This window comes from Silurus meridionalis, chromosome 10, assembly GCF_014805685.1.
Source record: "Silurus meridionalis isolate SWU-2019-XX chromosome 10, ASM1480568v1, whole genome shotgun sequence".
NCBI lineage: Eukaryota > Metazoa > Chordata > Actinopteri > Siluriformes > Siluridae > Silurus > Silurus meridionalis.
The window spans coordinates 10,617,388-10,644,069 of NC_060893.1; the positions used below are offsets into that span (position 1 = coordinate 10,617,388).

The 26,682-nt window shown below is 39.2% G+C and overlaps 1 protein-coding gene across 10 annotated transcripts; it reads right to left on the reverse strand.

Moving 5' to 3' along the window:
• Positions 1-1,881: 1,881 nt before the first annotated feature.
• Positions 1,882-15,787, reverse strand: tpm1 (tropomyosin 1 (alpha)). 10 transcript variants are annotated; one of them, XM_046858889.1, is made up of 10 exons: positions 15,524-15,786; positions 15,044-15,169; positions 14,739-14,864; positions 10,942-11,075; positions 9,961-10,078; positions 9,584-9,654; positions 8,696-8,771; positions 8,312-8,374; positions 8,159-8,228; positions 1,882-2,746 (listed from the first exon to the last, which is right to left on the reverse strand). In XM_046858889.1, exons 1-10 carry the CDS (start codon positions 15,635-15,637, stop codon positions 2,664-2,666), a joined length of 981 nt encoding a protein of 326 aa, XP_046714845.1. In that variant the 5' UTR covers positions 15,638-15,786; the 3' UTR covers positions 1,882-2,663. The 10 variants fall into 10 exon arrangements, with proteins under 10 accessions (XP_046714845.1, XP_046714841.1, XP_046714840.1 ...); XM_046858883.1 differs by lacking the exons at positions 1,882-2,746; positions 15,044-15,169 and adding exons at positions 4,554-4,789; positions 7,293-7,371 and having other exon boundaries at positions 15,524-15,785; XM_046858882.1 differs by lacking the exons at positions 1,882-2,746; positions 14,739-14,864 and adding exons at positions 4,554-4,789; positions 7,293-7,371 and having other exon boundaries at positions 15,524-15,785.
• Positions 15,788-26,682: the final 10,895 nt, after the last annotated feature.

Below are 26,682 nucleotides of genomic sequence, written 5' to 3' on the forward strand. Positions count from 1 at the left end.
CTCCAAAATCTAGTGGAACATCTCAGAACAGTGGAGGGAATTACAACTGCAAATAGGAACTAAATATAGAATGGGACATTGAGAAATCACATACGTATCTTATGGTCAGGTGTCATGGCTGCAAAGGCTTCAACATTGTAAACAGAATGCACCACACAATATTAAAAATGAATTCAATAATATGCTAATAAATAATTGATTAAATGATATAGTGAGCTCTGTATCAGTTTTAAGGTGCTATTTAATTTTTAAAAACAGTAATAGAGCTCCAAAGCTGACTACAATGTCCCGTACTGCTTCTTTCACTGTACATATTTACACTGTAAATTGTCACTGCATGGGGCTGGTGTTGTTTCCAATGAAGAGCTATTAGTTAATTAATAGTAGCTTTTGGTGACTCCACAAGTTTAGATGACTCGCGATAAGAATTCAGTATTTCCAAAAAAAGAATGTTACCGGCATGTTCTCCATTCATATTTTATCACTACAAGTTACAGAGATTGAAACCCCTGCTTTTTTTAAATAATGCAGTTGCATTATATGAATAATAAATAAAACAGAAGTTGGTGTTATATTTCCATGATGCGCACAGCAATGCATTGTTACACCGTTTGTTGAGGAGAAAACAATGATTATGCTATAAAGCTATTTACAGTCACCAGATTACAACCCGGTTTTGGACTTGTGTTAAACATAAACATTGATTGTGTATCAATGCTAGGTTAAAAAAATTGTACAGGCATTAGCAACAAGCTATGTGTGTCTAATGAGATGGCCAGTAAGTGTACTGAGTTTTAAAACCAACACTAAATCCATTTCTATGTTACTACTATGCCGATATATAGCTTGTGGTCTGTATTGGTCCGATGTCAGCCACCTTGCAGTGATGGACAAGAAGAGCAGGACAGAAGTTATATTTAAGCTGATGTATACTACAAAGTGAATCTATACTGCAAGTGAACTAGTAACTGGTAAGTGTAGTTTTATAGTTAGTAGGTTAAAGAGGTCACATCAACTAATAACCTGATTATTCATATCACCTATCAGGGTGCAAAAAATGTGCATTACTCATTTACTTGCTTTTGGATGCATAAGAGTAAAAATCACACACAATACTGATAAGGTTTAAAATACACTTTAGAAATAAATATGACCCTTAAAACAACCTTTATTCACTTTTGTATTTGCTGTGCTAATTCAAACATGATCATTTTAGGAAGGCTAAAGCACAATTTTAATTATTTGGCAAGATACTTGTCTGAAGCTTAGCTATTAAAATGTGTTACATTTTAATACAGAAGTTACATACTCTGACCAGGCATAACATCATGGCCACCTATCAGGTCTGCCTAATATTGTGTTAGTTCCTTTTTGCTGCCAAAACAGTCCCGACCTGTTAAGCATTACCAGCATTAACATTTTCAGCAATTTGAGCTACGGTAGCTCGTCTGCTGGATCGGACCACAAGGACCAGCCTTCTCTACCAAAGTGCATCAGTGTGCCTTGGCTGCTCATGACCCTTTCAACACTTTCCTTGGACCACCTTTGATGGATAATGACCCCTGTAGAACTGGAACCCTTGTCAAACTCACTCAAATCATTAAATTTGTCCATTTTTCCTGCTTCTAACAACTTGTCAGCTTGGACAAAATGTTCACTTTGTCTGATATATCCCACTCACTAGCGGTGCCATGATGAAGAGATAAGTGTTATTCACTCACCGGTCAGAATGTTATAATGTCGTATTGTTATGCCTGGTCTGTGTGTGCAAGTTCATACATATGTTAAAGAACTAAAACAGCAACAAGGAAAAAGATTGTTGCACCAGACATATTTAAATAAATTTAAATGGTAAAAATGCATCCCAGGCTTAAGAAAATCTAAAATTGTGTAGTTTTATTTATATTTAGCTTTGTACATTTCAGATACGACACACATTTAATACATCTATATTTAAAATGACTTCTTGAAATGTATGAGACACAACCAAATATGATTTAATCATCGTTCAACTCATATGACATGTATTTGACCCATACAGCTTTCATTATGTGTTTAAAAAAAAAAAAAAAAAAAAAAAAGAAAAAAAAAAAAGGATTTGCAAAGTTAATGCTGTCTGGCATTTTGCACTGAATGAAAGTTGAAATTAAACAGACACTGTAGATGGGGATCTTTCTGGCTAGGGTTACTACTGATCCCCTCCCCCACACAAGTAAAACCCTGAACCAAATCACTAATGTATACAGTCTATGATTTTCTATATAAGCTACAAACTGCTCGACCTTTGTCTTCACAGTAGCACCAGTGTACATGTTGGACACCTAATCCAAATGTGCACTTTAAAGGAATCTTTGGATTAATAAAACACATCTACTTCATCTTAACTTGGCTTAAGGCTCAACCGTGTCCACTTTCAGAATAACGTGCATAAATTGAGGCTTAAGTGCAATTGTTTGGTAAAGCTTTGTCATTTCTTATGGAAATAACAAAACATGAGCATAGCCAGAGTAAAAAAGATGAACAAGTACCAGAATATTACTTTAAAAACAAGGAGTGTAAAACGAAATGTCATTACATATGGCACATGTCTTGCAGTTTGATAACAAGTAAAGGGAACCACTCAAACGTTACAAAATGCAGACATCGTCAGGTGTACGGGGGCTTCACATATTATTCAACTCCAAAAGAGTCTGTTCCAACATCTGGTTCATATCAAGGTTCTCTTCTTTAGCATGTGACAGTTTCTCTGTTAGAACATTAAGCGTTAGAAAACAACATTATTACCATCAGTGATCATGTATGACACAGCAGAGCATGCAGAGGTACTACAGGTACACTGATGTTCTACAAACACTCCAGTTAAGACTTGCTAATTAAATGCACACATTGTTATTCAGTTAGCAATCAATCAAATATCTTGGTACTTGTTCCTTTGAGGAACTGTGAGACCATGCAATATGGACTAATACTTAAAGGTGACACACTGCCTCTGTTTATTTAAGGCATGCTTAATTACTACAGCGTGCATTAAGCTATTTTGCAGATATTAAGACATCATTAACTCAGTGCTAGATCACAGACACTCTAAAGCAGGCTGTGAGTATGATTAACATAATTAGATAGTACAGTTTTCATAAATATGGTGTAATCCCACACATCTTAGTGTAAATCATACATCATTTGGTTATTAATATAAAACAAAATACACTCTAGATTAGTCCTCATTCAAGGCCAGTCTTAGTTCACTAGAGAGAACACGGTTTTTCTCAAGTTGCCGGTAGAGGTGGTCTGTGCAGTCAGGCAGCAGGTTAGGGAAGAAAAGAAAGACAAGAAAGTGAAACAGAGGGGAAAATAGAACAGCTAAAGGAGAAGAAGCATTAGTACAAATTCGATGGAGTGTACCTCGAATAGAACTGAACATGGATTGAATGGATAAAAAGTTTAATATGTTCCTCTGTGGAGAAAGAGCTGATAAGGACATATGAGATCTTGCCAAGCCCAGTCCTGGAGTTTTCCCTGCATTATCCTCTGAGGTATGTGTAGCTTTCTTTCAACTTAGAAAGAGCTATTAATTGGGTGAATAATTACATAAATGTATGAAAGGAAATATATGTATAAATATATGTATAAAAGGAAAAAGCACTAATATAGGATGAAAACCAGCGGACTACTATAAGACAAAACACAATGCCACTAAATTCCCTATTAATTAAATGCATCATAAGAGATTTATTCAGATACATATGTACACACCAATAAACATAAAGTGTTAATGCGTTCTTTGATATTTTATAGTAATGTATAATTAAAGACCAAGAGCAGTGGAATCAGAAAAAGAGGGAACAGGGTTTGTTTTCTCATAAACCCACTCTATGAATTGCCTTAGTTTTCTACATTGTATTAAATTGTATGATATTCTAAAATGTGTTAAATGAGCCAGGCTGTTCAGTAACAGTCGTTGTGAAATCATTGTAAATGCAAATCAAAACCAACAGGATTTCCATTAATATTTTCAGCTCAATATTCTCATTCTGCATGCCAACCAATTATTTTCAACAACTAAATGGTGCTTTCAGCTGAATTGATATTTTAAATAATGTTTAACCTTTGTGGTAGTATCGCATTAGAGGCTAATATTTATGACAACTCTACAGTGAGAACATTTATGCATCTTTAAGCTAATCTTCAATTACTGCTTCATTTGCATGTATTACAGTTAACGCAATAGCTTTAGTTTTATGTCTATAGTAAACCTTCTGAAATGACACCTTATAGGACTGTGAAAAAGCCCACACCTTTACATCCCATTGGGCTTGAAGATAAGAGATGCATGTATTGTTCTTGCACATGTACTAAGGTTGAACGCTCCAGCTTTATTACCAATATGATCCTTTAAATGGTTACCACAGGAAGAAAATCAAATGCATGAAGTAACAGCTGGCCATTTTGAGTTTATTATAGCCACTCAGAAATAAATTAAAGCACATAGAAATGAAAATAAGACAGCAAAAAAATAAAACAAAGAAAAAAGGACAAAAAGTGAGGAGATATAGTTTTACATAGAAGGAAGAATGTTTATTTTTACATAATCCAGAAAGAATCAAAGGTTCTGTACAAGAGAAGGGGAAACGAACCAACAGTGAAGGATAATATGAGACAGAGAAATGAGGGAATGGGGAAGAAGGGAAAGACAGACAGGTAGAGGAAAAAAGGAACAGGAGGCTGGAGAGAGCAGGGGGGTACCGCTCAGCCGACAGGAGGCGTCTTTGATGGGGCGTAAACAATTTATCTGTGCGGGGAAAAGGAGCAGAAAGAACGTGATGGAGGGGCCTTGCTGTGGGGCCGAGAAGATGCACAGCATACACCAGAGAGGAGAACGGAAAGGGTATTGCAAACATGACCCACAATGTCCATTATTGGGACATTGCTCAGAAGGCACACAGGTGTGTACCACTCACACATCAGAAATACAGTCAACTGATAACCAAGGCTTAATGCGAATTTCCTAATACGGAAATACGGAATTTTAATATATAAACATTTTTCCACCTGTATGCTGAGTTTATAATAGCACACACACCAGATCATGGTAGTTCAATGTGATTGTATACATTATGGTTTCTAAACTAACTGCTTATCCATTCCCACAATAAGAACTCCTTTACAGGGACTTCGATAGCTGTCACTCCAAGTGAGAAAAATCTTTGTTTTATCTTATTTACCAAAGAAGTTGTACACGTGGTGATATAGTGACATTTTCGGTTAATATTTGTTGAATGAATAAACTTCTAAAAGCTTTGTGATGCTTTTGTTTGGTACGTTTTCCACCACAGCAGAGTCTTCAGAAAAAGGATTTTCCAGATTTAACACAACAACTATGTTTTCATCTTAGTAACATCAAGCAAAGCTGGGTAGAAAATGAAAATGTATAGCTATAATAAGTGATAACGGAAACTTGCCTTAATAAAAGTGGTTAATCTTTCTATAAAACAGCACACCCCAGAGTGTTTTATTCCTCACTTATGATTAGGGATGCACCGAAATGAAAATTCTTGGCCGAAACCGAAAACCGAAAAAGGAGGAAAGCAAGGCCGAAAACCGAAAAAAACTAAACACAGACAGAAATTATGGCAATTATTATTACCATTGCATTTATGTCTATGACTGTGTACTAACCTTACTAAAATCAAGGCATTTCAATTGCATAAATTAATATTAAAGTTTCAAATAATGAATCAATTACAAATTATTAAAATATTTATTTATAGCACATTGCAACAATGCACAGGATAAAATAAATTAAAATTTAGTCTTAAATGTTTACCTTAAATGTACTCATGTGTACATTAAATAATAATGTACAGGCCCTCTGGCCTGCTGAAAGGTTGTACAATTAAATATGTTCTTTCATAAAAACAAAGTTCATTTAGAACAAGTGCCACTGCTTAAAGATACAACAATATCACTGGGAAACTTCCTGCCTTTTCAAAAACGTCCGCCGCAGACGGAGTGCGCATGCTCGGAGGGATTTTGCTTTTCTGTGCGTTTGCGTTCCTCTGATATTCAGCATAGCGATCGGATGTTTGGATTTCAAATTAAACCCGACGTGGGGAAAGTTTTTGCAGACGAAATTTCGTCATTACATGTTTTGCAAATCGCTATCCGTGGGTCTTTCTCAGATATACTGAAACACGTCCACACCGCAGACATGTTGATTTAGACATGCACGTGCAGGCAGCGGTTTCTGTTTGCGTCATCACAACAAACTGTTTCACAACTGCACTTTTGGGCCATTTTCGGCCGAAAATTTTCGGTGGTCGAATATTCGGTGCATCCCTACTTATGATAGATCAACTTCCCTGCATAACAGCAAACTCATTAACTCGCCTTCAAAAACTCTTGACTGGTCATAGGACAAAGAATCCATTTATAACTACCCTCGAACACAGAAAGCACATTCAAAAAGAACCTCTATGCTGCAGGTAGTGTAACTATAATAGATATCGAAAGACAGTAAACCCAATAACCACCTGCGCTAACTTACCGAACAGCACACAAGGCCAACCGTAAAGTAAAACACCACAAAATGCAACATTGACATCTCAGTCTCAAACTCCATGTTGAACTGAGGTATGCCGAGCGCACTACATAGAAGTGGACTTTGTTAGTAAGAACAGAGCAAGTCACAGACCATATACTCAGGAAGTAACTCGGTACGGTTTTCACAGACATGCTTCCCCTTTAACAATACTCCATTTTAGCAAACCGTGTACATGCTTTGTCGAGGTTAACAGTGAATTGTATGTGTATATTATTAATCATGAGTGAAGACATTTTACAGCCTGGCGTAAGCCCTGTTTGTAATACAAACAAGTACAATTAATACAGAGGTTATAAAAACTGCACACTACTATACACTGCTTTCACAAAATCAGGCTTCACTGTTGAACATATTACTTACTTGCTCCTCAATAGTATGACATGTGCAAGAGAGGAAACTACATGAACTATCAAACATTCACAGCCTTTGCCACAGAGGGTGCCAAGGCGTGAACATGCCACAGAAAATGAAATATCTTTCAAGAGGAGCAGTAATGGTAACAGCGGCCACTGATCTTGCGGAGCAACAGAGATAGCAGGAGGTTTTTAAAACGGAGAGATACGGTTGGTGAATTCAAGAAACAAGGTCACACAGTCAGAGAGATGGAGTGATCGGGTGAAGATGAGGGAGAGTAGACGGGGAAGGGAGGGTTGGCAGGCAGAGATGCAAGCAAACGGAGTGCATGAATTACATTGAAGTCATGTCGTTGAGAGCGTGGTCCAGCTCCTCGCTGATAGCTTTGTACTTGAGTTTCTGGGAGTACAACTCATCTTTTGGGGGGGTTGATGGGTGGGTGGAGGAAGGGAAAAGGGAAAGGGAATAGGACAGGATAGAGGTGACGGGGAGGTGAAGAGGTGGGTGAAGCATCCATTCCAGCAGAATGACAGGGCCGAGAGAAACAGACAAACAGAAAGCACGAAAAAGTGGGGAAGGAAAAAAAAGTTTAGAAATTAAAGAGAAACATGACACCCTGTAAAATTCCACAATTGTACCAAGAATATACTCACAGTAAATGTCCAGGTGCACAGTTCCTTTACTGATATGCCAATTAGACTTACACAGGCCCATAATTAAAGGACAATACCCCATTATCTACACCACTAACAGATTAATATTTTTTTTAATACATTTTTGATCCAAGATTGCTGGCGTGCAAATATTCATCTCACTGGGCCACATTTATGATGACACAATGGAGGCAAATAAACAAATGACTGGGAACGTAAGGGACGAACGCATGGTAGCTTAAATGCAAGTGTTTGTAAATCTAAAACAGGCACAAATCTAAAATGCTCTAGTGTCTCATGTGAGGCTAGTGTGGAAACTGAGAATGTGTATTGCACCCCATTCATTATAGTAAGTCCATCAGAGAGAAACAGAATTGTACACAAAGGGACAGTTTTACTGAATAGACAGTAGATAGATAGAAGAATGACTGAAAGTCAAGCAAGAAGCTTTTTTTGAATGTATGAAAGCTTTATAAAAATTTGTAGCAAAAAAATATATAGCAATAATAAATACAAAACTCTGCAGTAAAAAAAAAAAAAAAAGTCATACCTTCCAGATCATCAATGGTCTTCTCAAGCTTGGCTACTGATCTCTCAGCAAACTCAGCACGAGTCTCAGCCTAAAGTGAGAGAAAACTTTGGCTCATACACAAACACAAATGTATGTAGAGTCTTCGAACAGCAGCTAAAAAAAATATTGTACCTCCTTCAGCTTGTCGGTGAGGACCTTGATCTCCTCTTCATATTTGTCTTCCTTCTGTGAGTACTGTAGAGTTAAAGGGAAAAACAAATGTCAGGATTCAGATAAGCAATTCCCCAAACCTGCACCACAGTGTGTACTTGCATTCAAATTTACATTTTCTCTCGAAAGAGGTGTAGATTCTTTGGAATATTTAAAACCTAGGGAAATTTCTTATTTTCTTGATTACATGTAGTAGCTAGTAGAACACACTAAACATTTATAATGGTATTACACATCAGATAATCCGGTGCCACGTATTATCTGTTCTACATAATTACGTTGCAGGAGGTTTAGCTTGTTCAAAAAGTTTTTAGGGGGCCTGAATCACACAGACAACACACCCACCTTCTCAGCCTGGGCCTCCAGAGACTTCAGGGTGTTGGTCACAGTTTTCAACTCTTCCTCAAGCTCATTACATTTGCTAGTGATTTACATAGTAGGGTGCAAAAAGAGGGAATAGAGAAGGAAGTTATGGAGCAAGAGGGACAGAAAAGAAGATAGAAGCAGATTGAAAGAGAGAGAATAGTTTGGATGTAGAGAAATTCAGAAAAGAAAATAGATAGAAGGGGTAAAGAAAAGGAAAATACATCATTAGAAACCACCAAAGTGACTGAAACCGAAATATAAATAGTGACAGGATTGACAATATACCCCCCCAACAAAGCAGGATTGCAGAAAAAAAGCATGTAAAGGACAAATTGTATATAACTTATGCATGCTGAATGTGTCTGTATAAAACTGTTTGTGTATAGTATTCCTGCTTGGTTAGTTGGGTTAAACGAGCGGGGAAATAAAGTAAGGCGACAAAGGCAAAAGCAGGAAAAGCAAAGTATTTTTGTAAGGACAGAAGCACGAAAGGCTATTTCAGAGTGGGGAGGCTTGGCAGAGTGTTAGTGTTAGTATGCAGTACCTTCTGTTCTGCTGATTTTAATGACTTAAAGTTTTGGTCCAGCACATAGATCTCTTCCTGTAATCTTCGGACGCATCTGTGAGTGTGTGTGCACAGCACAAGGCCATTCCGAACAGGGAACACATGCAAGTTAACAGTGCGTGCAAAAAAAACCAACAAAAATACAAAATGCAAGCATAAGACAATGGAATTAAAGCAGCAGCAAAATCACTGGATTCATAGATAGGAAGTACGAGGCTATATTGTGTGATTAAAAACAAAAACACATAGCAGGTCAGTAGGGTTATTTAGGCTGTATGTGAAACAGCAGTGAGAATATTCACCCCTCAGAAAGCTCAGCACGCTCCTCTGTACGCTCCAGCTCAGCCTCAACAATCACCAGCTTACGGGCCACCTGAACACACACAAGCCACCATATGAAGTATATACACAACACACATATACAGTTCACCTAACCATGCACATTGAAGGCTGTTATCTTTAAATGTATTACTATATCGACAATATTTCTACTTCTGTAAATAGTGCATTATTAAATTGTCTGTTTTACTTATATTTTGTTATATTACGTCTGTACTTTCTCCGACACTGGAAGCTACTGTCGCCAAGTCAAAAATCCTTGTGTGTGTAAACATACTTGGTAATAAAGCTATTTCTGATTCTGAACATTGCATGTCAGTAGGTGAACTGATAAACACACCTCCTCATATTTGCGGTCAGCTTCCTCAGCAATGTGCTTGGCCTCTTTCAGTTGGATCTCCTGAATTTCCATCTTTTCCTCATCCTTCAGGGCCCTGTTCTCAATAACCTTCATGCCTCTGTAAAGGAAAACATGGTAAGTGGTGAGACAGAAGGAGCAGAAAAAAGGGGAAGATGGCAGATAAAGTCAGGGTATGATGAACAGTGTGTTCTGTTATTGTATCCCAATCTTCAGCAATAACCACAGATTCGACTCAGTGATCGCTCATTAAATTTAAATGTACACCATTTTGACAGTTTGACACCAAGTGTTATTTGAAAATTGTCAGCTGTGAAAAAGCGGAAAGGAGGAAAAAATGATGCATCGGTAACTGACGTGAAGTCTCTGCCTACAGCAGCTGTGTATGAGAGTGTAGGGCTGTCCTGCACAGAGGGGCTGTGTGTGAGGCAAACAAAGAAAGGGAAACACAGCCTTGTGCCCCGTGAATTGCTGTTTATTCAGTGCCATGGTGCCACTACACAAACTGCTCACGTCTGCTTAGGCCAACAAGTGGCATCACCAGAAGCATGACTTAATCTTACAGCTGCAACATCCTTAATCTTCTTGACTTTCAGACTTTAATTTTTTTTTTAATCCTGCACAGATTCTGGAATTTCTTATTGTCTTTTTTAATTACAAACTAAAAAGGAAAAGCCATCCTCACTCACTGGGTGTAATGACTGGAAAACTATAATCTCAGTGAACCAACTTGTAATCATTTAACAGGCACCAGATGCACAGTCTTGCCTAGGAAGTAGAGGCATTTCATCACTTTTGTGCAAGTACAACACCAGAGCCTGTTACTGTGGTCACTGTGTGGTACAAGTGTGTGCGTGTGTGTGTTAATAAAGTGGGAAGGGCGATACCATAGTGCAGTTTGTATGTCCCTGCTATGTCTGCTAATCTGTTGTAAAGTACAGCATACCATCTTCCTCAGCTCACCTCTCGCTCTCATCAGCAGCCTTCTCAGCCTCCTCCAGCTTCTGCAGGGCAGTGGCAAGACGCTCCTGAGCGCGATCCAACTCCTCCTCAACCAGCTGGATACGTCTGTTAAGAGAGGCTACATCGGCTTCAGCCTAGGGAAAGGACCACAGGACTACAATGAGATCACTTCTCCCACCACACATATGAAAGGTGTGTGTGCACAAATGGTTGGTTTGTGTGAACCCAAGGAACTGTAGAAGCCTGGCAAATTAATGCCCACTGAGGCTGACACAGGACTTCCTCTGAGGCCCCCACCCCTCTTACTCCCATTCTGCATATGCTGGCAATTGTGTTAATCAATGTGAAAGTGCACTTTGCTGAGACTCTTAGAAAGCATTACTGAGTAATCTCAGTCTATGCAACATAGAATAAATAATTATGTTAAGTGCAAGACGACACAAACTGTACCAACACCATTACCTACACTTAGTTTCCAACCTAGTGCATCCCAAAAACACTATATAAATAAATAAACTGTAAACTGGGTACAGATAAAACCCTATGAAGACATTTTTTTTTAAATGTTGAAAATACATCACACAATTTGATTTCGCATTATAGTTTAAATCTAATTTTAAGAACTAGAAAAATGATTCAACACAGAAAGAAAAAAAAATTAATCCTAATGTATTAAAGTCCAACCAGCTACTAGTTCAAGTAAAGGCCTGTGATATTAAATGTCAGTATCTCCCATTGAAATAAGGGCACTCACTTTACATGGCTACTGGGATATTAAAATCAATGGCACCTTTTGTACATGTACCTACTGTGTACTATCCTTTACCAAATAGGTGTATATTTATGGTATAAGTGGTCCTTATGGTTCAATTATATACTTTATTTAATTTTTAATACACTGCATTTCTATTTTGAGCAAAGATATAAAAACGGAAGTTTAATAATACACATCTTTAGTGGTGCCACAGCACTCAGCAAACATAAAAATCACAGCTCGGTACCTTTATTGTGTATTGTGAGACAAGTAAATATGATCAATTCTGCTCAGCCCAACAACAGATCATCTGAAAATGTTTTAAAACAGTCAAAGAAATATGTAAATGATTGCAATCCTGTCTAGCTGCACACGGGTAAATACTATATAGTCAATCTGCATAACCAGCCCCAACCCCCTTGCAAAACCATGCAAATGAAGAGAGAGTGAGAGAAAGACTCTCAGCTCAGGGGATTACACAGGGCCTAAGGGCATCAGGTGCTTTCAGTGACAAGGAATAGAAAGCAGCTGATGTAAATAGTTCTGGATCACATCTGTGTCGGGTCTTCTGCATGACTCATCTCTGCACTCCGGTGTTTAGTAATGAACCAAAAGTGGAATCGATAGACGGCGTCAATTGTGTAATGTCTGCTCGAAAAGCTTCACTTTACAGCTGAAGAAACTGTTTCCTGGTTGTGCTCTAGCAGCTATAGTGGCTGATCTACTCCCCTCTAACCCTACTATAACAACGCATCTTGCCCTTATAAGGCAGTTGGCTTGCAGATGGTTAGAGAACAAGCGTCCAACACTTTCCTTTTCAATTACTGCATGTTACAGTGCTCGAAATAACAGTCACCAAAGACCTAAACGCCAGACGTATCCTGCATATACACAGGCTATAAGTAAATACTCGTTGCATGAGGGATAGAGGATCTGTACTGATTTTTAGAACAGAAGAAATAGTAACAACTCGTTACAAAAATGAAACATTTGCGCGCGCGCTCTCGCGTTCTTTCTCACCAAAGTAACCAGTCATGCAAAATTTTGCCTGCATTTATCAATAAAGGCCCAGAGGGAAAAAAAAAACACGAGTTATGACTGTGCAACCTGGCTAGAAACAATCCCCTAAACGCTGATCTAACCACACAGGAGTTAGATTAGAAACACGCAGGGAAATGAGCTCAGCTCTTTATCTGGGTACCAACGCGAGATTGCGCTGGTTCACTATTGCGCAGCATCACATGCGCCCAAAACATGCCAGATAGTAAAAGCACTGGGCTCATCGCAGGACATCCTGCTACAGTCTACTAGGATGCATCTGAATGAGAGGGGACTATTCCAGTGAAATCCCCATGTGTGACACTCTTACCGCTTCTCTGGCTTTCCTCTCCAACGCCAAGTCCTTCTGCAGTTTCTCCACTCTCTCTTCAGCGCCGTCTGCCTGCTCTTGCAACAATTTGATTTTCCGCTTCACAGCTTCCAACGAGGTTAATCCGGCCATTATTCTATCTAACTACTAAAATATTGTTTACAGTTGATTGAGAATTTAATTCAGAGGGCAGAAACGCCCTGAACCGCAACCTTGGGTGGGGAAAAAAAGCCCGCCCTGTTAAGTGTTTGGTTGAAAACGCGCAGCAGCGAGTCTAAATCCCACACCGGAAGTAGCCATGCTTTCAGTGCCACGCCCCATATAAATACGTCACTCAACTAGGGTTTTCTTTTGAGATTATATATATATACATATACATATATATATATATATATATATATATATATATATATATATATAATTATTAATTTTCATTATCAATTAATATCATTATTTTTTAATTGTATTTGTATATTCATGGCCTGCATAAGACATGATGGCACGTCAAGAAGCCTTCGTGAATGAGAAAATACGAGCTGTGGGTAAACGGGGCATTTTTTTGACGAATAAACAGCGCACTCTACTGGTGGAATAATTCAACAGCGGGACTAAATTGTGTGAATGCAACAGATCACGTTATTATTCGCTTGACTATAGATTAACAAATTACCGCAGAATAAATAACAATAAAGTGAAGCATCTGAATAATATGAAGGAGATTCGTTCAATGTAATTACAATCAGCTTAATACAATTTCCCTACAACTAAATGTGGTGCAATTATATCCTTATACAGGCAGGTGGCGCACTAAATACGAATGCGATGGGTATAATGGGAAACTTTTTTTGTGTGTGTATGTGTGAGAGAGAAAATGTTCAAAAAGTGTTCAAAAGCATCCTTGCAAAATCATCTCAACTTCTTCTATCATACTTTCCTTTTGATACTTTGCGTCTTTTCATATAGACTGAAATGACAAAATAACACATCACAATCTTGAATTTCTGTGTATGAAAATGTCTGGAACACTGGAGATGATAAACCTTCAGTCAAAAAATAAAGGTGAACAAATACTACACTAGATTAAAAAGAAAGTTGGATAAAAGCTTTGAAATTCCTGTAATCTATCAGTGAGTGGGATTTCCAACTAAAAAAAAAATCTTAATGTAGAATAAGAGAGGCCAACAAGGAAAGAGTCTTGAGACTTTCTCCTGTACTCAGGAGACACAACCCAAGACTCTGTGCTGCGTCTTTACCATATAAAGCGCGAGTCTAAATATAACAGGCTGCTCAGCCTTACAGGAGCGCTGGCGTGATCCCCAAGTCTAAGGCTACATCCAATCCCACATGCTATTTTAAAAAACTATTTAGTACGGTAGTGTGTGGTTTCTATGTCTGGTTTAACATGCGATAAAATGCCTCTTACAGAGTTTCTTATATTACAGTGTGTGTGTGTGTGTGTGTGTGTGTGTGTGTGTGTGTGTGTGTGTGTGTGTGACATCAAAGGTGAACCCAGCAGACTGGAGTGAAAAGAGCAATTTAAATGAAGTCATTAATGAACAATTCCTAACTTGTGCTTGCCAAATCACCCAGGTCTGCTCAGACAGAGTGCCAGAGGGAAAAGTGTGTGAAGCAGTGCGCAGCTGGATTTGCGGTGACTTCGCTTTCTATACTTACATCTGCGGCCTTCTTCTCAGACAACTCCAGTTTCTCCTGGGCATCTTTAAGAGCCTCGGAGTACTTGTCCAGCTCATCCTCAGTGCCCTTCAGCTTCTTCTGCAGAGCTACCAAATCATCCTCGAGCTGAGTGTGTTTTTACGCATTTTTTGGTGACATAGCGGGAAGCAGAGCGCATGGCGTGAGGAGCACATAGACAGACATACGGACGGACGGACAGACAGACAGATAGACAGACAGACAGAAGGAAAGAAAGAAAAGAGAAGAAGTGATTAGATGGAGACTCGGAAGGGCACACTGAATACCTTCGTGGCGACCTCCTCGGCGGTCAGCAGCTTTTCCTCACCACTTTGGAACTCCTCTAACACTTTGTCGCGCTCGTCCTCAGTTATGCGCAATTTCTTTTCCAATTCCCTTAATTCATCTTCCAGCTACACATGCATGCAAACGACATTTTTTTTCATTAACAAATTACGTGCAATATTAAACAGATTTATATTACTCACTGAAATTACCAACCCTCCTCCCTCCCCATTCATTCCCATCAGAACTTGGTTTCATAGGAACCAGTTCACATAATACACATCATTCCATAAAGCTGTCCACTTAACCTGTTAAACCCATGCACCCTATCATTGATCCTCCGTTCCTATAAATCCACTCAAGGTAATCCGTTTAATTTCGAGGTACTGATGAAGCAGAAACACCATGCCACGAGAATTCATGCCCTTTTTTTTCTATGGATAAAAAAAAAAAAAAATCAAGTCCCCAAAGATATAGCCGACCTGCTTGCTCCTGTCCTCTGCTGCCTTCTTATCGGATTCAGCCTGCTCAGCTCTGTCCAAGGCGTTCTCCTTGTCGAGCTTGAGCATCTGCATCTTCTTCTTAATGGCATCCATGGCTGATTATTTGTGTTTTACTTTTGTTTTCCGGCCGCACGAAAAGTTTAACGTCCCTCAAAAAGACACGGCGGTGCTGGTCCTAAGCTCGGAGCGTCTGTGCCGAACTGAACGCTAAGCTGGAGTGCAGGCGCTCTCTCTCTCTGCGCCCTGTCAAATATGTACTTTCACATGGGGGGCGGCTGAATTCCTCAGGACATCCAATACTTTTTTGGAAACTGCCTCTGCCCGTTCCTTCTGGAGTGCCCTGTCTTTTTTATGGATCTGCATGATGATTCGCTGCTGCTACGCATTTGACTATTCATATGCCTATATATGGGGTGTGATGGCTAAGGAGGCGTCAAGACGTTCCTATTTCTAACACTGTAAAAGTGCAGGAAACACTGCATGCGGAGATCGAAAAAAAGTTGCTGTAAAGCAGACAACTAATTGTTTTGATGAATATCCCTTTAATCAAATCCCTAACGATCACTTTCTGAAGCTTTGGATGCTGCAATTTCCCCTACAGATTTTCGAATTATTGCGACATAATCCTGAATTACAAAGCACACGCGCATTTGGTGAGGTCCGTACTGTTGACCAGGCTCAGGCGTCTGTAAGAGGAGCGGCACACCTGCATCTATACATCATTAGAAAGTGTCAGTGCGTTTCAGCTGTGCGTCCACAATGCGCTTGATCTAATTTTTCTTTAAAAAGTGTCGATCTCAAGGGAAGGGTTCAGATAGGGTTTGGGGTTAAGTGCTCTGAATGTGATGAAGACTAGCTACTGACAGAATAGGTATCATGCCTTCCAGGTCACTTGCTTTTAAACTTTGAGTTTGGATTCTTCTCTAGGCTGCTTTGTAAGCCTGGAGTAACTCTTAAGAACCTAGAAACTTTGTGCAGGATTTGGGCCCAAACCACTGTAAAGGATGGTTTTGTAGCATGACCACACACCAAATGCTCCACAACTCCAGAATGAGGATCTGCAGGTATATTAATGTCGTACTCATAGAGTCCACTTTTATTAAGGTTTACTTGTCACAGTGATCTCACTGTGGTGTTTGTTTTCTTTCAGTTCCGATGTCTTGTCTGAGGATATGACTCTGGATATTTTTAGGCTTGCCTTCTTCTGACACCTGTTCAAGTCTGTAAATTTCCTTCAAGACACCCTGGTCAAATGGCTAAAGTGCCACATGGTAGAATAAGCCCCCGAAATAATCTCTGTCTTAACAAACCTTTGGCTGCTTTGAGATATATGTAGAGATAGTGCTCTCTCATATGTTTCCATGTGAAATATTAAAGCAGTAAGAAAAGTTAATGTTTTATGTTTCAGTAGTTTAAGGTTTCCTTAACTGTTTAAGGTTTCATTGCTCTCATGTGGGCAATTATAGGCTATTTCAGGAAATTGCTTTATGTAGGTTTGATCTGTAGGATAGACTACCTGCTAAGTACATTAAGTGTACAAAGTAAAGGGAAAAAAAAGACATTAAATAGTAAAACATTCCAGACTGGAGATAAATTCATGTAGTAAATCCTTTAGAATAATTAAGCCAAAAATAAGGAAGCATTGTGGTTTAGTGGTTAGCATATTAGTGTCACACCCCTGGGGTTGGTGGTTTCAGTCTTGCCTCTACCATGCATGTGAGTTGGGTTTCCTCTGGGTACTCCAGTTTTTTCCTCCAGTCCACAAACATGTGCTGTAGGCTGCTTGGCATTTCCAAATTGTAGTGTATGTGAATGTCTTTGTAGGATAAGAAACTGTGTATTTCCATCAACGAAGCACGCACAGGCCAAGAGAATGCATGACCACTTTCAGGACAGCAAAGACACCCGGCGCATGTGGCAGGGCAACCAGGTGATCACAAACTACAAGACAACTTCACCTGCTTGTGACCGTGACCCCTCCCTCCCACATGCACTAAACGACTTCTACGCTCGGTTTGAGGTACAGAACAACATGGAGGCGAGGAAGACCACCCCTCCTCCCAGTGACCAGGTGCTCTGTCTAACCACAGCTGAATTGAGGAAAACTCTATGCAGAGTTAACCCATGGAAGTCTGCTGGACCAGAGAGCATTCGTGGCAGAGTGCTCAGGGAATGTGCAGAACAGCTAGCGGCATTTGTCTTTACTGAACAATGTCTTTACTGACATCTTCAACATCTCCCTGAGCAGCAATGTTGTTCCTACATGCCTCAATACAACGACCATCGTCCCAGTGCCGAAGAAGTCTACTGTCTCCTGCCTCAATTACTATCGAACCGCCACGCTCACACCCATCAAGGCACATCAAGACCCACAGCTTCCACCCTCACTGGACTCCATGCAGTTTGCATATTGTCCAAATCGTTCTACGGACGATGCCATCTCCACAACCCTCTATCTGGCCCTCACCAACCTGAACAACAAGGACACTTACGTATGAATGCTGATCATAGACTTCAGCTCAGCATTTAACACAATCATACCTCAGCATCTGATCGATAAGCTGAGCCTACTAGGCCTGAACACCTCCCTCTGCAACTGGATCCTGGACTTCCAGAATGGGAGACCTCAATCAGTCCGGATCAGGAACAGCATCTCCAGCACTACCACACTGAGCACTGGGGCCCCTTAGGGCTGTGTTTCCACTGTTGTTTACTCTGCTGAATCACGACTGTGTAGCAATGCACAGCTCCAACTACATTGTCAAGTTCGCCGATGACACGACCGTGGGGTTTTTTTTCAGCAAGAACGATGAGTCAGCATACAGAGAGAAGGTGGAACAGTTAACAGCCTTTTGTGGAGCCAACAACCTGTCTCTAAACGTGGACAAAACCAAAGAGATGGTTGTGGACTTCAGGAGAGCACAGAGTGGCCATTCTCCACTGATCCATGGGTCCTCAGTGGGTGTTCATCTGTTGGATAAACTCACCTGGCCACTCAACACCAGCTCCATCACCAAGAAAGCCCAGCAGCATCTCTACTTCCTGAGAAGGCTGAGGAAAGCTCATCTCCCTCCCACCATACTGACCATGTTCTACAGAGGGACCACTGAAAGCATCCTGAGCAGCTGCATTACTGCCTGGTTCGGGAACTGCACCATCTCGGCTCGCAAGACCCTACAGAGGGTAGGGAGGACAGCTGAGAAGATCATCGGCGTCTCTCTCCACTCTATCACAGACATTTACACCACATGCTGCATCCGCAAAGCCAACAGCATTGTGGACAACCCCACACACCCCTTACACACACTATTCACTCTCCTGCCATCCATAAGAAAAGCAGTTCCGAAGCATTCGGGCCGACACATCCAGACTGTGCAACAGAAGTTTTATGTTGTGTGTTGTAGCTCTATGTTGTTTAGTGTAGCACCAGGTTTCTGGAAAAACATTGTTTTATTTTTACTGTGTACTGTGTTCCACTGTGTATAGTAGAAATGACAATAAAAGCCTCTTGACTTGACTTGACTTGACTCCTCCACCATCACCATCTCTTCTCCTTGCAACCAAACACTCTACTGCTCTCCCTCTCATTTACACACATGTACTCTGTCTTACTCCTACTGACTTTCATTCCCCTTTTCTCCAGCGCATACCTCCTACATAGTCCATGGAGACTCCTGTCTGACATTGTCTGTCAACCTGTCTATCACCACTGCAAACAGAAAAGGGCTCAGAACCGATCCTTGATGCAATCCAACCTCCACCTTGAACCAGTCTGTCGTTCCTACAGCACACTTCACTGCTGTCACCCGGGCCTCGACCGATCCGGTATGAAATTCTGAGTCGTGATCAGCATATTTGATTTGGCACGTTTTACGCCGGATGCCCTTCCTAACGCAACCCTCCCAATATATCCGGGCTTGGGACCGGCACTGTGCACTGGTTGGTGCAACCCTGGGTTGGGCTGGGTTTGCAGGCAATTAAGGAATACAATCTTATAATAAAGTACTGGTAATCTGAGTAAATTTTAGAATAGTTTTAATAAGAAGAATAATTTTTGCAGCTCCAACAAATCTTATGACTTTTCATCTGGATGGGTATGAAAGTGTATATTATGTGTTGTGTGTGGAGTGAGTTTAACCAGGATTTAGATTGTCAAGATCTCAAACTTAAACATAAAAGGGACTTTAATGGACAAATACATTAGTTAGGTACCAAGTCTGAATTCTGTTTCTATGAGATGGTCAGTGACAGGACTCATTTATTTGCAGCATTTCAGTTTTCTTTGGTCAGATTAATAGGTGGGAGCTTAGACAAAATACATAAATAGTTTACATGCACATCCGCTAGTCTAAAATCAACTGTTTTAATACTTCAAAGTCTAGCTTTTCCCCTGAATTGTTTTTTGCGTTTTTGTGGGTGTTATAAGTAAGTTCTTTCTAAACGGCTTTGTTTTGTCTGAGTAGGCGAGGTCAATATGTTATTGTGAGTGACAGGTATTAGAATGTTTGGGTAATACTAGATGGCCGTCATGCAAAAATGCCAAAGCAGTGAGCGTAAGCACAGCTGATTTCACGTTTTTCTTTATTTTGTAAATTGTGTTTTGATTCGGTTTGAAGGATTGAAAATTTCATGGAACTCTTTAATCTGCTGTAAAGGTGTTACAATATACTGCTTTTTAAAATCCATTCCTGAACTGGGCAATGGTTTACTTTCTGTACAACAAAAGGAAACAATTTATTATATTTCTTGGGAAGGCCACAGCATTTTAAAAAGAGCACCAATCAAAGGGCAAAAAGATTAAAATATCACACAAAGTCTATGAGAGGTTATTTATACATGTCTTATAAATGCATTGCATTGTAAACTACATTTCAACTGATTTAATGAATCCAGGCATTAGATTTTGATTATCTTAAAGCTACATTACATTCTTTTACATTCCATTCCAGAGAAGCTACTTAGTAATCTAAGTAAAGATTGTAAATATTCTTTAGAAAAAATGCAATAAACAAACTACATTATCACAGACTATAAAACACTATCTTTGAGAATGGGGATGCGGACGCTTTTCTGGCAAAAGAGCTAAACACCTTTTACGCTCGCTTCGACCCTCCAGCTAACCGCGACAGCAGCACAAACAGCATGCACGCTGAGAGAGTCGGAGAGGTAAACACGTTCACCATCTCGAAGCATGATGTGAGGAAGGCATTCAGCAGATTGCTCATCAGGAATGCAGCAGGACCAGATGGCATCACAGGTCGTGTTCTGAAAGTCTGCGCTGACCAACTAGCACCAGTGTTCACCGAGATGTTCAACCTCTCTCTGGAACAGTCTGTTGTCCCCTCATGCTTCAAACAGTCCACCATCGTTCCTGTCTTGAAGAAACCCCTGTCCACTTGCCTCAACGACTACCGCCCTGTAGCCCTGACTGTAGTAGTTATAAAGTGCTTTGAAAGACTGGTCAGAGACTTACACTACAGTTTGCATACCGCCATAACCGCTCTAATGAAGCCATTGCTCATCTTCTCCACACAACGATGAGGCACCTAGACTGCAGAAAAGGGAATTATGTGAAAATGCAGTTTGTGTACTACAATTCAGTGTTTAACACCATAAATCCCTCCAGTCTCGCCTCTAAGTTGCAGGTCCTGGGACAGCCTGCTGCTGTGTCAATGAATCTTCAACTTCCTGACTGACAGACCACAAGCCGTACGGGTGTGCAAACACACTTCATCCCTCATCCTCAGCAATGGAGCTCCTCAGTGTTGTGTTTTGGGCCTCTGCTGTACTCAGTGTACACACAAGACTGTGTGGCCACTTACAACTCGACCACCTTTATCAAGTTTGCTGACAACACTGTTGTGGTGGGCTTGATCTCCAACAATGACGAGACAGCCTACCTAAAGGAGATTAAAAACCTAGAGAGATAGTGCCAGGAGAACAATCTTCTCCTGAATGTCAGCAAGACTAAGGAGTTGATAGTGGACTTCAGCAAGAAGCAGGAGTGGTCATACCAACTGCTAAACATCAACGGGACACCAGTGGAGAGAATAGACAGTTTCCGGTACCTAGGTTTTCAAATCACTCAGGACCTGTCTTGGCAGTGTCTGTACCAACTGAGGCGCCTAAGGGACTTTAAACTCTTAGGTGGTAAAGACTTTCTACACCTGCACTATTGAGAGTGTCCTGTAGGGTAGCATCACTTCCTGGTTCAGGAACAGCACCATGCAGGACAGACGAGCCATCCAGTGGGTGGTGCGGTCAGCTAAAACGTACCATCCGACCTGCAGGACATCTACAGCAAACGGTGTCGGACCAGGGCCAGGAAGATTGTCATCCCAACAATGGACTCTTTTCATACCAGCACATGGACACTTTAATGACAATCACAATCATACTGGGTCACATTAATCTGTACCTATGTCTATATATGTCATACATATCCATCCAGCACCTCTGTTTAATTCATGTATGTGTATATACATATACGTATGTATGTCCTTTAAAAAAAAAATTTTTTTCAGTATATATTTTAATATACTTTTATATTTTATTTAATTATTTTTACATGTATTTTTTATTTAATCTTTATATTTCTTTTCATGTGTAGTGCATTTCAATATATGTATATATGTCATATTCTGTAAGGATGTGTATGTGACAAATAACATTTTAATTTGAAATTATCCTGTGCATAACATAATGTATTTACAATGTATTACAATTTACATCTCAACATTAATAATTTGTAAATGCTTGATATAGAAGTAGATGGATTTACAGTAGAAATTAGGTGATTCTAAATTATATACTAAATTATATTATATACTAAATTATATACTAAATTATCAGCAGATGTTAATGAGATATTAAAGTATTTATTTAAACACTGAGCCGAATTCAGTTTTCTCACAAACATATATGCAATTTATATTAGCACAACCAGAGTTTAGCAACCAAGTCAAATTCCTTGTACACCCAAGTGTACTTGCCTAATAAAACACAATTCTATTCAGTTTGGTTTGAAACACTAAAACAGTTAAAACATTAAAAATTTCAGATCAGCTAACTGCTAGAGAAAGAGTGGATGTAAAATTCATGCTCACTCTACCATTTACAGAGATACATAGCTGTATTGCTTTTGGAAAAATGAGCCCAGAACAGCTTACCACTAACTGCATCCCATCATCTATGTATTACAAATCTGGCTCAGTTTATACTTCATAAAATATTAATGTGCAATGCATATCTGAAAGACAAATATTAATATGTACCACAGAGGGTCTGCAAAATAACAGACAACCTTAAACACAACTAATAAAAGATTCAAGAAAGACATTTTTCGTAACTTTTAGGATTTCTTAAGTCAAAAATGTGTATTCATAGTTTAGATTTGTGTCCACTTTGCTGGTGTTATGTTTGCGTTATTTTTCTGTGTTTAGGTGCTGCTTATCAGTATGCTGATGTTATAAGGGTCCTTTTATGTGGGCACTTACCGTCATCCTTCTAGGAGGCTACGACATGTTGGGAAGTTGTTTATATGAGGCTTCTGGCCTTTGGGAATGTCTAGTGGGAACGTCCTATTACAACAGAGGAAGTGCATTCCTACAAGGACGCAATACAGAAAATGGATTTTAAACCATCTCCTGTTTTCTTGATAATTACATGTACAGAAGATTTTGTTCTTTAAGATACAATAAAAGATACATATCTTTACAGATAAATACAGTTACAGATAAAGCATGCAGAGATGAGCATGTTATAAATAATAAGTAACATTATTACAATGCTACTAAATGACTAGGAATTTACACATATTTATGTTAGAATAAGGGAGGGATAGTAAGGCATTTATGGTGTTTACACCTCATGATCATAATCACCTTGTTCTTTTTTCATTTGTTTGTTTTATCTCCTTGAGGGTTTTAATTATGTAACCTTACCCTGTTTCCTTCTTAAACTTGTCCTTGTTTAGCAGTCATTTCCTATGATTTCAGCCTGTACTGGTTTCTTACATCACATAATGACAGGCAAAAGCAAAAATTTTTAGAAAGATCTTGACGAGACCATGACGAGGCTGTAACAAGGTCGTTTAGAAGGCACAGATGTCTTTATTTTAAAAAAGGGAATGTGCTTAGTTTAAGTACATGAAAGTACAAACCTAACTTTATTCTTTAAGTTACTTCCACTTTATAGATGACCATCATACACCATCGCTTAGATTTCTAATGGGTAAATCTACCTTTAGAACAACATTTATACTCAAATTGGGTTGTACAAAGTCACTCATCTTCCGTAGACAAAACTGAGCTTAGTTACACTCCCCAAATGATTTTCTCTTTGACCAAATTAAATGAGCAGGGCTCTGGGGAGCTCTTATCTACTGACCAACCATCTGAGAAGGCCTGTGCCTGAGAAGGCCTGTGCCACATTGGGTGAGCTGTCTATAGGGGTTAGATACTAACACAGGGCATAATCATTAAACCTAGCAAATGGAGGATGAGGACAGTGAATGATTGGAATGCAAATTTTGTGCATATTGTAGCCCAAGTCTCTGTATAAATAATGTCTACCAATCTGTATAAAGCACATATCACTGTATGTAAAGGCAAATATGTGGAAATACAACTTTGGGTATGCTGCTTTAAACGGTAAGTTATTTTACACTCCTACATTTGTACTCAATAAAGAAAAATATATTCCCAATCTGAGTTTTTTTTAAACTATATTTTTAAACTAAAATCATGGCACATGTCCTTCCATGTCATTTCACATTTTCCCCAATGCAGAATGAGACAAGGCTACTGCTGTAACTATAAGCATATGGTGACCATTATATTCACACTGCTGGCCACTTGGAAAATGCCAATTGTTGACTGCTAATCTACACCTAATGTTCTTAAAAGCCCAGGGATAAAAGGGCAACATGTTTAGACTGGTGACTGCCCATGACTGCCTATTAGAAAGCTTACTGGCATTCCAACTCTGTGAGTTGTTTGCAAAGATAGATCAGCTGTGATTGAAATGGTCTTCTAGCACTCATTCAGAAGGAAATACCTGACAGAAATGAGTCTGAAAGGTAGCTGCTTTCAAGCCTAAGCCCACCAAAAGTGTTTTTTCCACAGGAAAGTACTCAGAAAAAGATGAAGATTAAAGATTCACATTTGTAAAGATTTGACAGCAACATTGTTAAGCCAAACTAATATTTATGATAAGAGGAACTAAAATGACAAATCATGTCTCACATTTCATTCCTTTTCTTTTCAGATGGCACATATCCAATATAACCAATATCCTGCTCATGAAAAATGTATAAAAGTAAAATAAAGCTGGCAAGCCATCAAACCATTCGATATCTAGCCAAATTCGCCTTAAAATGGAATAAAAATGAAAAGAAAAAAGCCATTTAATCAAAGAGCACAAAATAACAAGCCTCTTCAGTGACTCACAGGCAGTCATCAGCAGGCAGAGGTTTATGTGAAGGTTTTGTTCTTTTCCGACTCCAGACAGATAACTTCCTACAGCAGTTATGGTGAAAATAGCTTTGGCCTTGATATATTTTCTCTCAATATTATTGTGTTCCACTGACATACAGCTGAGAGAGAAAGTGAGAGGAAATTGGGTAATCTGATTCAGCCACAGATATGTATATGGTTTTTTGGGGGGGTGGGGTGGAGGTTGTGTTGGAAGAACAGGAGATATTACCATAATTGGGTCTAGTTTTCAAAACCATAAGAAAAAACCTAGAGTTTACCTTCTTCCTAAACCCCTATACTCTCAACATATTGTCTTGTTATTTATCTTAAAACATATTATTCACTGAATACAGTAAGTAACTGCAATGGAAATAGTGGAAAATATGAAAATGTTTAATGCAAGACACCTCTCTTTTCTTTTCTTTTGGTGGTAAAACAGACTTTCTCTGTTGTGAAAAAAATCTTGGATTAATGTACCAAAACAATGACTAAGTTACCCTAGATCTCACACACATTAAAAGAACATGTTTGGCTCTATAGAAACTCACCATAAGGTAATAGTTTAAAATAGATTAATTTGCTAAAGCAGCTATTTCGAAATTAGCTGCTGTCTACAGTTAAAACAATGGACCCAAACACAAAATATAAATATTTTCTTGTGGAGTTTTTCTACAGTTTCTCCACAGCTTAGTATCAATAGGATAATCCCATACACATAATATAAAGCAGACTGGACCACTACAAACATATTACAGCAAACATTATTTGATCAAATGTGACTTAATGATTTAAGAAAGGGACAGAAAAACACAATTTTTTCCAAACTTTATCCAGCATAACTGCAGTCTACTATCAAAAAAAGAAGATTGCCACATTAAGCTGTTTTTTTTAATATAAAAATGTCTTATAATGTTTCTTTAAACTTTCGGTCCTAGGCAAGAGGCAGCAAGGAGGGTGTGGGGGAAGATGAAGTGCATTTACTGGCAAATGGCTCTGTACTTCATTGTTCAGATAAGAGATTCCTTTACAGCATCTGGGCTGTGTTTGCACTGATGGGCCTTCTTCAAGAAGCTGTAGATATGAGATGTTTTAAACTGGTCCAGTGAAAATCTTACCACAATATAAGAGAGAGGGGTTGTTTGGAGATCTTGGTGATTTGTTGTACTGTGGTGTACCACACCAAACTGCTGTATACATGCATCTGATTGCAAGTTATTTTAGATGGAATAAACAAGCAGAAGGTAAGTTGTACTGTTTACACAGTAATTCTCACATAGACATTTCTGCTCCTGTACTGACCACTTCAAGGTGATGGCGAAGCAGATTGCTAAGATACCTTAATTTCTTCCCTCTTCTAAAACACACACACACATATGATGTAACATGGTGAGTTAGCATGTATGTCAGAATAGTAGTTCACTACATGGGAAAGACTGTATCAATATTTGCCCAATTCTTCCACTCTGAAGTGTCACAAGGTTTAAACTCCCTGTAGCAGTTACCCAAAGCAAATCTTTCCATATATGGAGTGAGAGAATGTAGTGCTCCTACTCTGCTGGATAAAAAAAAAACCTTCACTGTTTGTTTCCATTTCACTGTACTATAAAACTGCATGGTATGTGCAACTCCTCATTAATGCCATGCGTAAGTCACAATCAGCCC

What these genes read in the sequence shown, in the direction of transcription:
- tpm1 (XM_046858889.1), bottom strand. Translation starts at nt 15,637, where the DNA reads ATGGATGCCATTAAGAAGAAGATGCAGATGCTCAAGCTCGACAAGGAG. An exon ending in CGTGCTGAGCTTTCTGAGGG is followed by an intron (nt 8,772 to 9,583) that starts GTGAATATTCTC and finishes GTAAATCACTAG; the next exon opens with CAAATGTAATGAGCTTGAGG. An exon ending in GACCATTGATGATCTGGAAG is followed by an intron (nt 2,747 to 8,158) that starts GTATGACTTTTT and finishes ATGTTCTAACAG; the next exon opens with AGAAACTGTCACATGCTAAA.